Source organism: Zootoca vivipara, chromosome 4 (genome assembly GCF_965207765.1).
Source record: "Zootoca vivipara chromosome 4, rZooViv2.hap1.1, whole genome shotgun sequence".
Taxonomy (NCBI): Eukaryota; Metazoa; Chordata; class Lepidosauria; order Squamata; family Lacertidae; genus Zootoca; species Zootoca vivipara.
Window position 1 is genome coordinate 79,080,464 of NC_142587.1, and position 13,298 is coordinate 79,093,761.

The 13,298-nt window shown below is 48.9% G+C and overlaps 1 protein-coding gene across 1 annotated transcript in view; it reads left to right on the forward strand.

Annotated features, from left to right (window-relative positions):
• The first annotated feature begins 9,891 nt into the window (after positions 1 to 9,891).
• CDX2 (caudal type homeobox 2) overlaps positions 9,892 to 13,298 on the forward strand; it is a 30,189-nt gene continuing 26,782 nt past the window's right edge. The window contains exon 1 of the mRNA XM_035115890.3: positions 9,892 to 10,750. Within this exon, the coding sequence (XP_034971781.1) occupies positions 10,246 to 10,750 (505 nt within the window). The 5' untranslated portion in view covers positions 9,892 to 10,245. The remainder of the gene's footprint in view (positions 10,751 to 13,298) is intronic.

Sequence of the window (13,298 nt, forward strand, 5' to 3'; positions counted from 1 at the left end):
TCCCAAGTCAGCAGGCGCGCACTTGGCATTACTTAACCCTCAAATGGGCTTTGCTCCGGAGTAAGCACGCACAGAACCAGACTGTTTTCTACCAAACCTCTTCGTCTCTTTTCCTGATTCAGCCGAAGGCAGTAAAGAAGCCGCATATAAATTTGTAAAGCACACCAGCCTTCGCCACCCCTCCGGATGTTTTTGGATAACATTCCCTGCATGTAACAAAAAACGTCTAGACCAAGACGTTGGCGAAGAATGAACTACATCCATTTCTTTGCCATTTGCCTGTCTGGGCTTTTAACGCTTCCACGACCAAGCTTGAGCTCGAGCAAGTATCCAGTGGAAGGGAGTTCCAGAGTGTGCGCCTGTTGATGATGGAATTAATAGACTCAACTAAACATTTATTGGGGCAAGGGAACTACTTTGATTTGAGTAAGATTTGCTTGGTAGGACATAGTCTTAGAGTGCGTTCCTTTACACGCCTCCTTAGAGGTAAAGCCCCGTTGAGGTAAGTGTGAGTAGGTAGGTCTGCAGCCCTAAGGTGAAGTCACCAACTCCTGCAGAAACCAATGAGAAAACACTCCAAAGGTTCAGCGAAGCAAACCCTCCTCCTTACACCCATTTCCCGAAGTTACATACCGTGTTTCCCCCTTTTTAAGGCGTAGTCATAAAATAAGCCATAGCAGCATTTCTAAGCATTTGAGAAATATAAACCGTACCCCGAAAATAAGCCATAGTGATAGGCGCTGTGCGGAAGAGATCACTGAGCTCCCCGAGTCAGCAGCAGCAACGCCGGCCGCAGCAGTGTTTGCTGAGTCCTTTCTTGCTTTTGGGACTTGGTTACTGTGCTGGCTTGGGATGGTGTGTGTGCAATTGCTGTTGCTGCTTCGTGTTTTTCAGCTGGATTCTCTGGGTTCTAAGCACTTTCCCCCGTTTGTTTGTGAAGCAGCACTCGGCTGCAGCCCCTGCCTCTCCCGACGGCTGCATGAATGCGAGGCTGGAGTTGATCGCTATCTCCTTTTCCATTTCTTTTGTCTTTGAGCACCCGGCCCCGCCCCCTCTCCCCTTCGTGGAATGAAGAACAGAGTTTTAGCAGCATTTCCTCATTATAAAAAAAAGGTCAGGAACTTTTACTTTAACCTCAAAAATGGGATATTTCCTCTCTCTAAAAACAACTCTGACCTGAACACCAATAAAACGGGGGTAGATCACCTCCAGTTTATAAATCCGCAAGTAGATCGCAGTCTCTTGGAAGTTGGGCTCTATACTTTGGCTGATTGCAAGCCTTTGCATCTTTAAAAAACAAAAACCATGCGCTTCTCAGTCTTAATTTTCCTTTAATTCATCCCCCTATACCCTCCTCCAACCATTGTCTCCTTCCATTCCTTACCCCCCTCCCTCTCTCCCCACTTCCCTCACTCCTGTGCGATCTCATTTAGTCATATACTTGCTTTTTCTGTTGTGTTGTCTATTTTATATTTAATATTATTACCCTTTATGATGTTATTTTTCCCCTTGCGATAATTATTTATTTTTTATCTTTAACTAACTTTCCTTTCCATATTTTTCCATATATAACTCAACACTTTCCCATTCCTTCTTAACTCTTTGGATAGAGTGCCCCCCCCATTATTGTTGTTAATTTTACAATTCCTGGATTTTTTATGGAACCGAACAGCTCGGGTGCTTCAGAATGTGCCTTCTGTTGCTACAGGGCTATGGGGCTTCACTATTTGACCCCCCACCCCAGGTTGGGATTTTTAAAGTAGTTCTGTGGGTCCCAGGGCACAGAATCACCCCGATCCTTTCCTTTGTCTAAACAGACCTCTTCCCCCCTGACTTTGGAAGGCTGTGCTTCAAGGGTGATACCAGGGGTTTTTTAAGACCTGCGCCTCTTAAGGATTGTTACGGTCCATAACTTCCATTGCTTTCTACAGGGTTGGGGGTTTAAAGCACTGCCACCCCCACCCCACCCTGCAGGCGCTCGGAACTGGCAGCGCCAACAACGCGCCCAGCAATGTGCAGAAGAGAGCACCGAGCATCCTGAGCCAGTGGGTCCCAGTTGTACCAGCACTTTTTTAAAAAAAAAAAGACACCCCCTGAAAATAAGCCACTGTGTGTTTTTTTGAGGGAAAAAAGTTATAAGACGGTGTCTTAAAAAAGGGGAAACACGGTACCTGAAGGTAAAAGTGCCTTTCACTTCGCTTTCTGATCATCCTACTAGTTCCGTTTAAACGGCTCGGATGCAGGCGAGCGTCGGGTCACATTCAGGCTGAGATGATAGACCAGAGCTCAGCGAGACGGAATCTGTATGCAAACCCAGAATTCCAGGAAGAACAAATTATCACTGAACATGAACAGAGTGCGTTTCCTCGTTTCCGCTTTTATACTAGGACAGAGGTTTTGACTGTGTGTGTTTCATTGTTTCAGCCTCGTGCAGACCAGGCCTGTGCAAACAGAGCCGGAAAACAATCCCCCTGTTGTAGACGCGCGCAAGAGACTGAACACCAGATTGTCCAAAGCGAATCTTCTCACCCCTCCATTAGTCGCAGGATCCTCTCTCTTCCTCTCCCCCAAGTTATCTTTGATTCACAAGGAGGATGGTGACATCAGCAGCAGCATTATTAAATACAAGTGAAAGGAGACCCCCACCTGCAGTTGCTCTAAAGCCTGCATGCAGTTGTCCCCTTTTAATACGCTGCGACCCGATCTCTTGTCAGTTTAATGGGCTTGTTTTCCAGTTTATTGCTGCTTCATCCAATGCACACATACCAATAGATCTGCTTTGTTCGTGCTTATCGGCAGAGCCGATTGCATGACACGGCTTTCGTGGGTCTGCTGTAAGCCTTTAGTCCTGGGAGAGGTGGAGAGGGGGGGTAAGTGTTGATTGGGGGGACTTTAAAAAGAAAGCTCTAAAGCCCCCCCCACTTTCAGCAAGGAAAAACAACTCGGCGCTTTTGTTGAGAAACGGGGGCCTTCCTGTAATTTTTTTTTCTGTCTAGGCTGGCTAATTCCAGAGGATCAAGTCCTGTTATCGCAGGGTGTTTTTTTTTTTTTTAAAAAAAAGTGAGATTATTTCTTCCACGGACTTTAGCTACAGCCAGATCCTAGGCATGCTAACTTCTTGCTTCTCCCAAGGGCCAAAGATTTACGTTATAAATTCCCTGAGCTGAAATAAACAGGAATTCCTCGCGAGTAAAGCTGACTGAGTTATGGTGGCGCCATGCCTTTTGCAGGCACGACTTGGGCTAGGGCAGATAAGGACTCCGGCGTGGATCTAATATTAAGAACCGGGGATGGCGTTAACCTTACATTACACTTATTGCTTATTGCATTTATATCTAGATCTTCATTTAATCGGCCCAACAACCCCTGAGGCTAGGTTAAGCTGAGGGGAAGTGACTGGCCCAAGGTTGCCCAGTGAGCTTCATGGCCTAGTTGAGATTTTAACCCTGGTCTCCCAGCTCCTAGTCGAACTGCTCTCCCAGGTACTAGTCCAACATGCTAACCATTGCACCACACAGGCTCTCAATCCTACTGTGTTTGGGGACCCCTCTTAATATTCTTGTGGGGGCTGCTCATCCTCTTGAGTGGGGCCCTTTACTCCTGCCTGAGGGCACCACTCCTAAGCAAGAGAAGTATGACTGCTTTGCTGGTTTGAGATCTAAGGTTGGGTAGCTCAGCATTCTGGTTGTCACAGTGCCCAGTTGGGGAGCAGGCAACCTTTTTCTGCACCCCCTCCTGGGTAACCTTCCAGGAGCCACATGCCAGGGGTGGGTGGAGCCGAAGGAGAAAGTGGGCAGAACGATGGTTGTAAAATTTTTCACCTTTGTACAGCAGGCTAGTTTCCACACACACCTCTCTGTCCTCCCATCCAGGCAAACAAGAAGCAAAGCCAGAGTTCAAGGATACCTTCCAGCCGTGCAAAAACAGCGAAGGAGGGTGCCTTTCAGGATCGAACCTTGCCACAGCTGTTTGCATGGAAACCATAATTCATCGGATCCCACAATCCAGAAGATGAAGACACTGAAACACTAGCAGTTAAAACAATACCAAATAATAAAAACAGTTTGTAAATGAAGCCAATGTTTCCAGGAGGGAATCCCACCAGCACGGGGCCACTATAGAAAAGGCCCTGACTCTCTGATTCCTGCCAATCTAATATATTTATTTTCTTATTTATTTATTACATGTATAGTTCGCATTTCCTTCTATGTGGCTTCATACTTCTCCCCCCACCCTCCATGTTGTCCTTACAACAACCCTGTGAGGTTGACTAGACTGAGAGAGAGAGCGACTGGCCCAAGATCACCCAGTGAACTTCATCGCTGAGTGGGGATTTGAACACTTCTCTCCCAGGTCCTAGATCAGCACTCCAACAACACTACAATGGCTCTCAATAATAAATCAGGATGGCAGGCCCCTGAGATGGATCTCAAGGCTGAGGCAGGTTCATGCTGAGGCAGGCCGTCTTTCAAATAATCTGGTCCCATAGACCAAGTCCTGTGATGAAAGGTTGAAGAAGCTGGGTTATGTTTGGCTTGGAGAAGAAGAGAGGATTAAAAGACGATACGATAGCCAACTTCAAATATTTGAAGGGCTGTGCAAAGATGAAGGAGCACATTTGTTTTTCTGTTGCGCCAGAAGGTAGGACCCAAACCAATGGGTTCAAATTACATAGGAATCAATTTAGACTAAACTTCAGGAAGAACTTCCAGACAGTTGAAGCTGTTCCACAGTAGAAAAAGTTAGCTCAGAAGATGGTGGGCTCTGCTCCTGAAGGGTCTTAAGTAGAGGCTGGATGCTGGAGGGGTTGAGATGGATGACCATTGAAGGTACCTTGCAGCTCTTTGATTCTAAAGCTACCACCTGCTTATTGTTGCAGATCAAACTAATACTGTATTAAAAAGATTTAGAAACTGGCAGTTCCATCTCTTCTCCCCTCCTCCACTTTCCACATGCATTAATTTTGCATCTCCACCTTGGCTAGAATCAGGGTCTTTTCTAACTAACTTGTGTTTCCTGTAATGAACTTTGCCTCCCCCCCCCCCCGTACTCAGAGTCTCAGTGTGTTTCCATCAAGGTTACAGCGTGCTCCTCCAAGCAGTGGTTTCAGTGCACCATGCAAGTTCCTGTGGTTAAGAACAGGTATGGTAGCTGAGGACTCGGAGGACTCATCTTTCCACTGCTGGCTTATATGCATTTTATATATGTATGCTGGGATAGCTCAGTCGGAAGAATACAAGTCTATTAATTTCTGGGTCATGGGTTTGAGACCCACATTGGGCAAAAGATTCCTGCATTGTAGGGGGGTTGGACTAGATTGTCTTTGTGGCCCCTTCCAACTGTGATTCTATGATTCTGTACCACAGGGCTAGAGAACCTGTGGCCCTCCAGAGGTTGTTGGACTCCGACTCCCATCAGCCTTAGTCAGTGTGGCTAATAGTCAGAGTTCATAGGGAATGCAGTCCAACAACCTTGGGAGACTCACAAGTTCCCCATCCCTGTTGTTAGACATGTTTTAGCTGTTGTAGTCTCTCCTCTCCTCCACGAACCCTGGGAACTGTAGTTTTCTGAGCTGTGCTGAACATGCTCTGTCCCCTGGCCACACAGGACAAGAATTCTCCATAAAAGTGGCAAATGCTTATTAAACCCGTTTTCAGAGGCAGTGTTTGATATGCCTTCCGTGTCTCTGCAAACAGTAAAATTTTCTTAAAGAGAAGCCATGCAAGTTAAACCAGCTTCACTTGGTAGACACGCATCGTGTAGATGTGCCTGTCAAGGTGGTCTCAGCCCCGTGATTTCCATTATTAAGCCGAATTCCTGTCTCTCATCTCTGCTTAACACTCGACTCCTCTTATTGATGGGAATAAGAGGAGATTGCAGAAAGCCAGTGCAGAGCAGTGGTTAGAATTCAAATCCCCACTGGGCCAGGATCCGCAGCGATTGACTTTGACTCAGTCACCATCTCTCAGCCCAACCTACTTCACAGGGTTGTTGTGAGAATAAAATGGGGAGGACGCTGTACACCGCCTTGAGCTCCTTGGAAAGAAAGGTGGGATATAGACCTCAGGAATAACTTTCTGACAGTAAGAGCTGCTCCAAGGTGGAGCGGTCTCCCTCCAGAGGTTGTGAACTCTCCTTGCTGGGAGGTTTTAAAGCAGAAGTTGGATGACCAGCTGTCCTGGATGCTTTAGCTGAGATTCCTGCATTGCAGGGGGTTGGACTGGATGCCCCTCGGGGTCCCTTCCAACTCTACAATTCTGTGATTCTGTGAAATGCAATAAATAAATGGGGATTGGACTTTCCTTCCTTGAAATCTTGTTAGCTCATCCCAGCTGCTGCAATCACTTCGATGAACAAGAGAATCTGCCTTATACCCTCCATTTAGCCCAGAAGTGCCCACATCAACTGGCAGCAGCTCTCCAAGGTTTCAGCACGAAATCCTTTGTATAGCCTTACCTGGAGACATCGGAGAATGAACCTGGGACCTTCTGCCAAGCAAGATGGACTTTCCTCTGTACCTAAGGCAGATAAACACGAACCGAGATCTAAGTGAGCGTCAAGTAACAAATCACTTTACAAGTGGAAATTCAAATCCAGAGTTCCTCGGAGGTTCTAGCTGCCATCTTGAGAATATCGGGCCATTTATTCACACCTCTTGATCCCTCCAATGAATTAAATGTAGTTCGCGCTCTTCATTCAGGAAATCTATTTGCAACTCTCCATTCATTTATTCCTCAGCAGCTCTGTAAAAAAAATCAGTGGAGGTGGTCTGTGGCCTTCTATTATCTTCATTCAATATTCGTTTGTTTGTGTTTGTTTGTTTTGAAATTGAACTGAGCATTTGTTTCAGCTGGTTAGCTGCATTTGATGAAAGGGAGGAAAGAGAGACAGTTGAGAGGTTAGTAAAGTTGATCGCTTGATAGCGCAGCGCGTGTAGATAGGCAGCTATAATGATCGGTAACTGTATATGCGCATACACAGTTTGTTTGTTTTTTAAATATAGCTTTTAAATCTTAATGGTTTGGCTGGGGGTCTTAAGCGTACAAACACGGCCCTGCACATTGCTGGCTTTCAAGGAAGCCCCGTTCAAATCAACGAGGCTCTTTTATTTCATTTCTGAAACTTGAAATTATTTCCTTAGTCACAAAACCTCAAGGCGGGTTACAACAACGCCTTGAATGAAGCTGGGTCGATGATGCTGCGTTACTGCTGCTAATAAATAATGTCGATTCGAAACATACACCGAGGCTCAAGACTTTAATTTGGATTAACTTTGCCTGGATGTGCCACCAGAGTTAGTCCCGTTTCCCCACTATACTTAATGGTGTGTGTGGGGGTGTTATTGGTTTGTTTTGTTCTTGTTTTTATTATGTATTTTGTGCTTTCATCTTGTACCCCCCCCCGTGAGCTGCCCTAAGATCTACAGATGAAGGGTGGTATGCAAATTTAATAAATAGTAATAGTAATTGTGTGTGTTTGTGTGTGTAATATGTGAGTGCATCTGTATCTATACAAAACCTTACCAGACTGACCGCGCGATCCTATGTCTACTTATTACTGGGGATACTTGATTATTTGCTGCAATCTTTTACCTCGCTACCTGGGAATTAGCTTAGTGCGCAAACTTATTTCCGAGCAAACACGCGTGAGGTTGCGCTGCAAGGCTGCTATCCTATGCATCTGGGGCGTCAATTATCACAGTGGGAATTCCCAATAAACCCACGCATCATATAGGATCGAGAGTTGCATTAGGTTTATTTTGTGACATACGCTTTGGAGGCTGAGAGCCTACGAAAGCTGGCGGCGCAGTAACAGTGCGATCCTGCAGTTACAGTGAGGCTCACTTCTAAGCAAGCATGCATACCACAGCTCCTTTCCCCCCCCTCTTTGGTTTGGCCGGATTCTGCCCTTTGCACAGCTTTTGCCGCCTCCCTGCCCCTAAGGCGACTTCACCTCCGCGATCTCAGCTGCGGCTGGTTCCCCGCAGACGATTGTTCTAGCCGGGGTCGAGAAGGAGACGAAGGGGCTGGCGCTCGAGTCCGCCGACCCGCGATGGGAACGGAGGAAAGTTTCCACCACCGCCGGCAGTTTGAGCAAAAGATTTGGCTGCTGTGTGTATTAAAGGGATGCAAATATACCCTGAGCCTCCCCGCATTGTCCCCGGCTCAAGGTGAAAAGTTAAAGCTTAAAAACAATGAGTGAATCTGTTGGGATTTAGAGGGGGAGCCGGGGAAAGCGGGGGCCGCCTGTCACATCTTCAAAGGGCAACTTGTGTCTGCGCCGCGACGCGCGGCAGAATGCTCATATCAAAGTGGCCTCGTCCTATCTACACCGCAGAAGCTCTTGCGATCTGGATCGGGCTTAGAAGGTGCCCGAAACCGGATCAGTTCATGGGGTTAACAAAATAAATCAGGAGTCGCAATGACCCACATTTCTCTCTCTCTTATTGGGCAGATTTAAAGTACCACGCTCCGTTCTTAATCCTCCCCCCCTTGGTGTGTGCAAATTGATGGACTGAAAGTTCGTCTTTTTCCTTCTCTGGTGTCTTGAGAAGGTCAATTACTGCTCCGGTTTCACTGTATATTGACAGACTGTCCTTTGATAGAGAATTATATTCTTCGGGACTTCTGTAAAACAGCAGCAGCAGCAAGCAACAGATCCATCTCTCCATAGAATAGTGCTGAAACATATACAGTCAGATCAGCCTAGTTTAAAAGTAAAAAGCTTTGGGTTTTAAATAGAAATAAATTGACTAGCAATGGACTCTCCTACCTTTTCGCCCCAAGAACATTGATTCTCTGCCTCTTTCTTTTCTTTTGCCCATTCGATCTAGCTGGCTCGAGACTCAATTGATCCTCTTTAAAAAATTTGCCTTGGAATCGAATGCTTTAAAAATATATAAATAAAAGCCACTCTTTTCATGATCCTCAGTAATAGGCAGGTTCAGAGAGGCGGGAAGCCTATGGAACAGACTGGTCAAATATAATCTCAATAGCTTTGTACCAGGAAAAATATATAGGACCAGCCCTCGGTAACTTTTAACCAACAAATAAAATGAAATAAATGAAAACGTATAGTCCTTAAGGAGCCTCAATGTGTGTGTTTTTCTCCCGTGAGTGTAACCCGGGATTTTCCTTAAAGTGTTCAGGTCCGCACCTTGATAAGGGAATCGGGGGCTTTCTTGCCACACGACAAAACCCTAAAGAAATTAAGATAATCCTTTGACATTCTGAATTCTCTTTTGGGGTCGTGCGCAGCTTTGGCGTTTTGTGCCTGCCGCCTCCTTATCCGGGATTAACCTGGCAATTGGTTATTAATGAGTAAACGGGCTTTAAAATGTTAAGGGAACACTTAAAGGGGGGGGAGTAGTTTCGAACCTATGGAGAGAGTCTTTCCTAGCCTAACGCCCCCATTTCCTAGGCTTTAACTTTCTCCCTTTAGATGAGACTGAAATGTGCGTAACTGGGCCTGGAAACCTCTCTCTGTTTTGGCCAACACATGACGGATCCTCTGTTTTCTTCCTTTGGAAGTCACTTCTCAGCGTTGCCAACTGCTTAGGCCTTTTCCAAGACCTCACATCAAAGAGAGGCGCTTCATTTATTTTTATTCTTGGGAGGCTCTCTTTTTCCAGACCTTCGGTGCGCTTCCACCTTCGCCCACCCGCCTCTTCGCTCCGCTCTCCCTTTTGCAAGTTCTTCGGATTCCCATTCTTTGAACCTGTGATTGGAGGTTAAAGTGCACCAGGTTGCAATGGGAGAAGGAAGCTCTTAAACAATAAAGGCCCGAATATGTCTCTGTGATCAGGTCGCTGCCCTCTGCCTTATCTTTTTAAATGCAAATCTTCTTCGGGGGCTTGGAGCAGCTATATTACCCGGGTGCCTCCCTCCCTCCTTCCCTCCCTCCCACACTCTCTCCCCTCCCTCCCTCTCCCTCTCCACGTCACCTGCCTTGGGTGCAGGGCCTGGCCTGGCCATTGCTCAGAGCCCCTTATCAACACACAGCGCGGAGCCTCGTCCCGAGCACGGCGAGCCTGGCCGGCCGATGGAGCCGGTGGCTCCCTGACCATCGCGCGTCGGCTGCGCTCTCGGTTCCTCTGCGCCCACAGGGAGGGCGCCTAAACCACCGGGTGGGCGCCGATCCTCACAGCGCACCGGGTTCCCCCCCCCCCAGGGAAGGGAGGCCAGGAGCCCATCGCCGGCGCCCTCGCAGCAGTATGTGGAGGAGAGTCCCTCGCCTCCGGCCACCATGTACGTGAGTTACCTGTTGGAGAAAGACGGCGCCTCCATGTACCCGGGCTCGGTGCGCCACGCCGGGGGGCTCAACTTGGCGGCGGCGCAGAACTTCGTGGGCGCCCCGCAGTACTCGGACTACGGCGCCTACCATGTGCCCGCCGGGATCGGGCTGGACAACGCGCAGTCGCCGGGATCGCCCTGGCCCGGCGCCTACGGGGCGCCTTTGCGCGATGACTGGAACGGCTACGGGCAGGGGGGCGTCCCTGGCGCGGCCGCCAACGCCGTGCACGGACCCTCCGGCGCGGCAGGATTGGCATACAGCCCCGTCGGGGATTACCACCCGCACCCGCACCACCACCACCCTGCGCAGGGGCCGCCGGCGCCCCCCTGCGGAGTCCCCGCTTCCGGGGGGCTGATGCAGCCGCTCAACTCGCCGCCCGGCGCCGAGCACCTTTCTCCCGGCGGCCAGAGGCGGAACCCCTGCGACTGGATCAGGAAACCCACGGCAGGGGGACCCGGTAAGGAAGGAGAAGGGGCAGGGAGGGGGGGGCTCATTGGGTGTCCGGAAGAAGGGGCTGTGGGGCGCAGGCCTGGAGGAAGCCCGGTCACCTCATCACCTACAGGCGCAGCGGCGGAAGTTGTTCAGTGGGGCTCAGGCGACGCAGCGGCACTCTGCACCAGCGCTGGGGCACGGTTGCCGTGGGAGGGGAAAGATGGAAGAGCTAAGAAAGCATGGACGCTGGAAGGGACCGCGGCTGGTCTTGCTTGTTTCAAGGGTTAAGGTGACGCGCGCACCTCGATCAAATTGAGCCCGGTGTGGGGGTATTTGGTCGGGGACCGACGGCCTGGTGTGAGGATCTCTCTCGGATTTAAGCGAGACAGCCATCATACGGAGCCTTCTTTTGGAAATATGCATAGTATATTCGGACTGGATCCAGGGTTGGCGTGCCTTGCAGGGATGGTGGAGTCGATCGCCAGCGCTGTGAGGCCGGAGGGTTGGGCCGTCCTGCGCGCGCCTGCTCGCTTTTAGTAGTATCCAGTTCCCTCGTAAAGCCGAACCATTAAAACGAATGTCATCATCAGTAGGCTTCCTCTGCTAGCCTGAGGCCGTGACAGTTTAAAAACGAATGTTATTTCCTGCTAAGTTTGAAATCCACGCGCTACTCCAGATTCCATATAAACTTTCTCGGAAGTAAGTCCGCTGGCGTCAGTGGCACTTTACGTACTGGGAATACCTCGCCCTGTCAGTTTATTATACCTCTGCCTCCCTTTAAAAGGCATTTGCTCGGAGGGAAAGACTGTACCCCTTGCTTACACGGCGTAAATCCCAGTGAAAGCAGCGGGCCTTCACTCCTGAGTTGCCAAGGCCAGGATTGAGCTAGATTCGTGCATTAAATATTGGGGAAGTCAGTTCATTAATAGTGGGCAAAGGGTCAAAGACCGAGCCAGCGAGTGTAAAAGGAGGCGGCAAATAAACTTTTAACAGGCTGCAAATCCACAAACTGCAATCCACAAAACTGAACTGCTTCTCTGAGACATCGTGACTCTCTACAGTTCTTAAAACCAACGGGTGTTTTCCCCTTCAGGGGAGCATGAATCTCAGATCCACCCCGTCTGAATTTATATGTCCTACATTTGTGCCAGGATCCCAGCTCAGGATTTAAATGGAAGTAAATCCCGTGGGAAGCAGGGGACTTCCTTCCAAATGAAACTGCGCGTTCATGATCCCCCCTGCAACTGCGCTTCTCCAATACCGTTTAAACTATTTCACAGGATTTAGCCTGGATTAGCCGGGCTGTCGTCAGAAAGGTTCTCAGACTCTCTTCAGCCTGGTCCATTTCCTCCGGGATTCATTCCTGTTGGGCTGGTGAGTTTCCAGACTGTACAAAACTACAGATCTGATTGGAGACAGGCATCTTTATCGCCCGAGCCAGTTAAACTGAAGCATATGGGCACTAAAACTGCCATTCTAGACACACGCACACATTTCCTGGGAAATCCGTCCCGTTGCAAATTAATGGGACTTTCCCTTTCATGGAGCTTCTCAACCTGGCGAGGTCAAGCCCCATATATAAATCCAAGCACTGCTGCCGAGCTGAAATTTGTGGCTGGCAAGAACTGTCCCCCTAAGGCCTTTCCAATCTGCAGGGGGGGTTTCCCACCGACGTATTCTTTCGGGGAAAGGGCCGCAGCTCCTTGGGAGATGTCCTTTGCATGCAGAATGTCCCGGGTTCGATCCCCGGCATGTCCCGTGTCTGAAACCCTGAAAGCCTCTGCTACTCAGTGTAGACAGCACCGAGCTAGATGGGACCAAATAACTTTGCTTTTGTAAGGGTTATTTCGAGCGCTCCAGTATTCTACTACTGTAATGTCATTCCTTACCGTAACTTTGATCGTAGGGTAGGTGAGGTCAGGATTACTTGATGCGGGAAGATCTGTGATTTTAGCAGTCGGTGGTTTCCGGACCGTTGTCTCCATCCAGCTTCGCAGAATAGGTAGCTATCTCCCCTCTCTCGTCGCTGGGTTTTTGTAAGGAAGGGATAGGCTACCATGGCGAGGCACAGCGCCCAGGAGACTTGAATGTGTTCCAACTCTGTAGGCTGGCATGGATGAACGCGGGAGGCATGACCCAGGCATAAATTAGAAGCTCGGGAACCCCCTGAAAAGCTGCAATCCTAATAAACACACTTAGTAGCGCAAATCATAGGCATGTTCGCTCGGAAGCAAGTCCCCGCTGTGGGCAACGTCTATGAAGGATTGCAGCCTGGATAGGAAGCAAGTCCCATTGAATTCAGTGGGAGTTAAACCAGAGTGAATATGTTTCGAATTATACTATAATGGTGGCAAGGGGATTTCCGCTGGGGATTGTAGCTGGAGAATCTAGCTCGCGTGTGTGTGTAACAACAACAACAACAGAGAGCCGGCCACGGATGGCTGGGGACGGTGTGTGGACCTCTGTTCTTTACGCGTCAACTTGCTGGCATTAATTAGACAACTGAGAACACCCTTCCGGGAGCAAGGATCAAAGCCCAGAAGCAGGAGAGGGCCTCGGCTGACGTTGCTTCT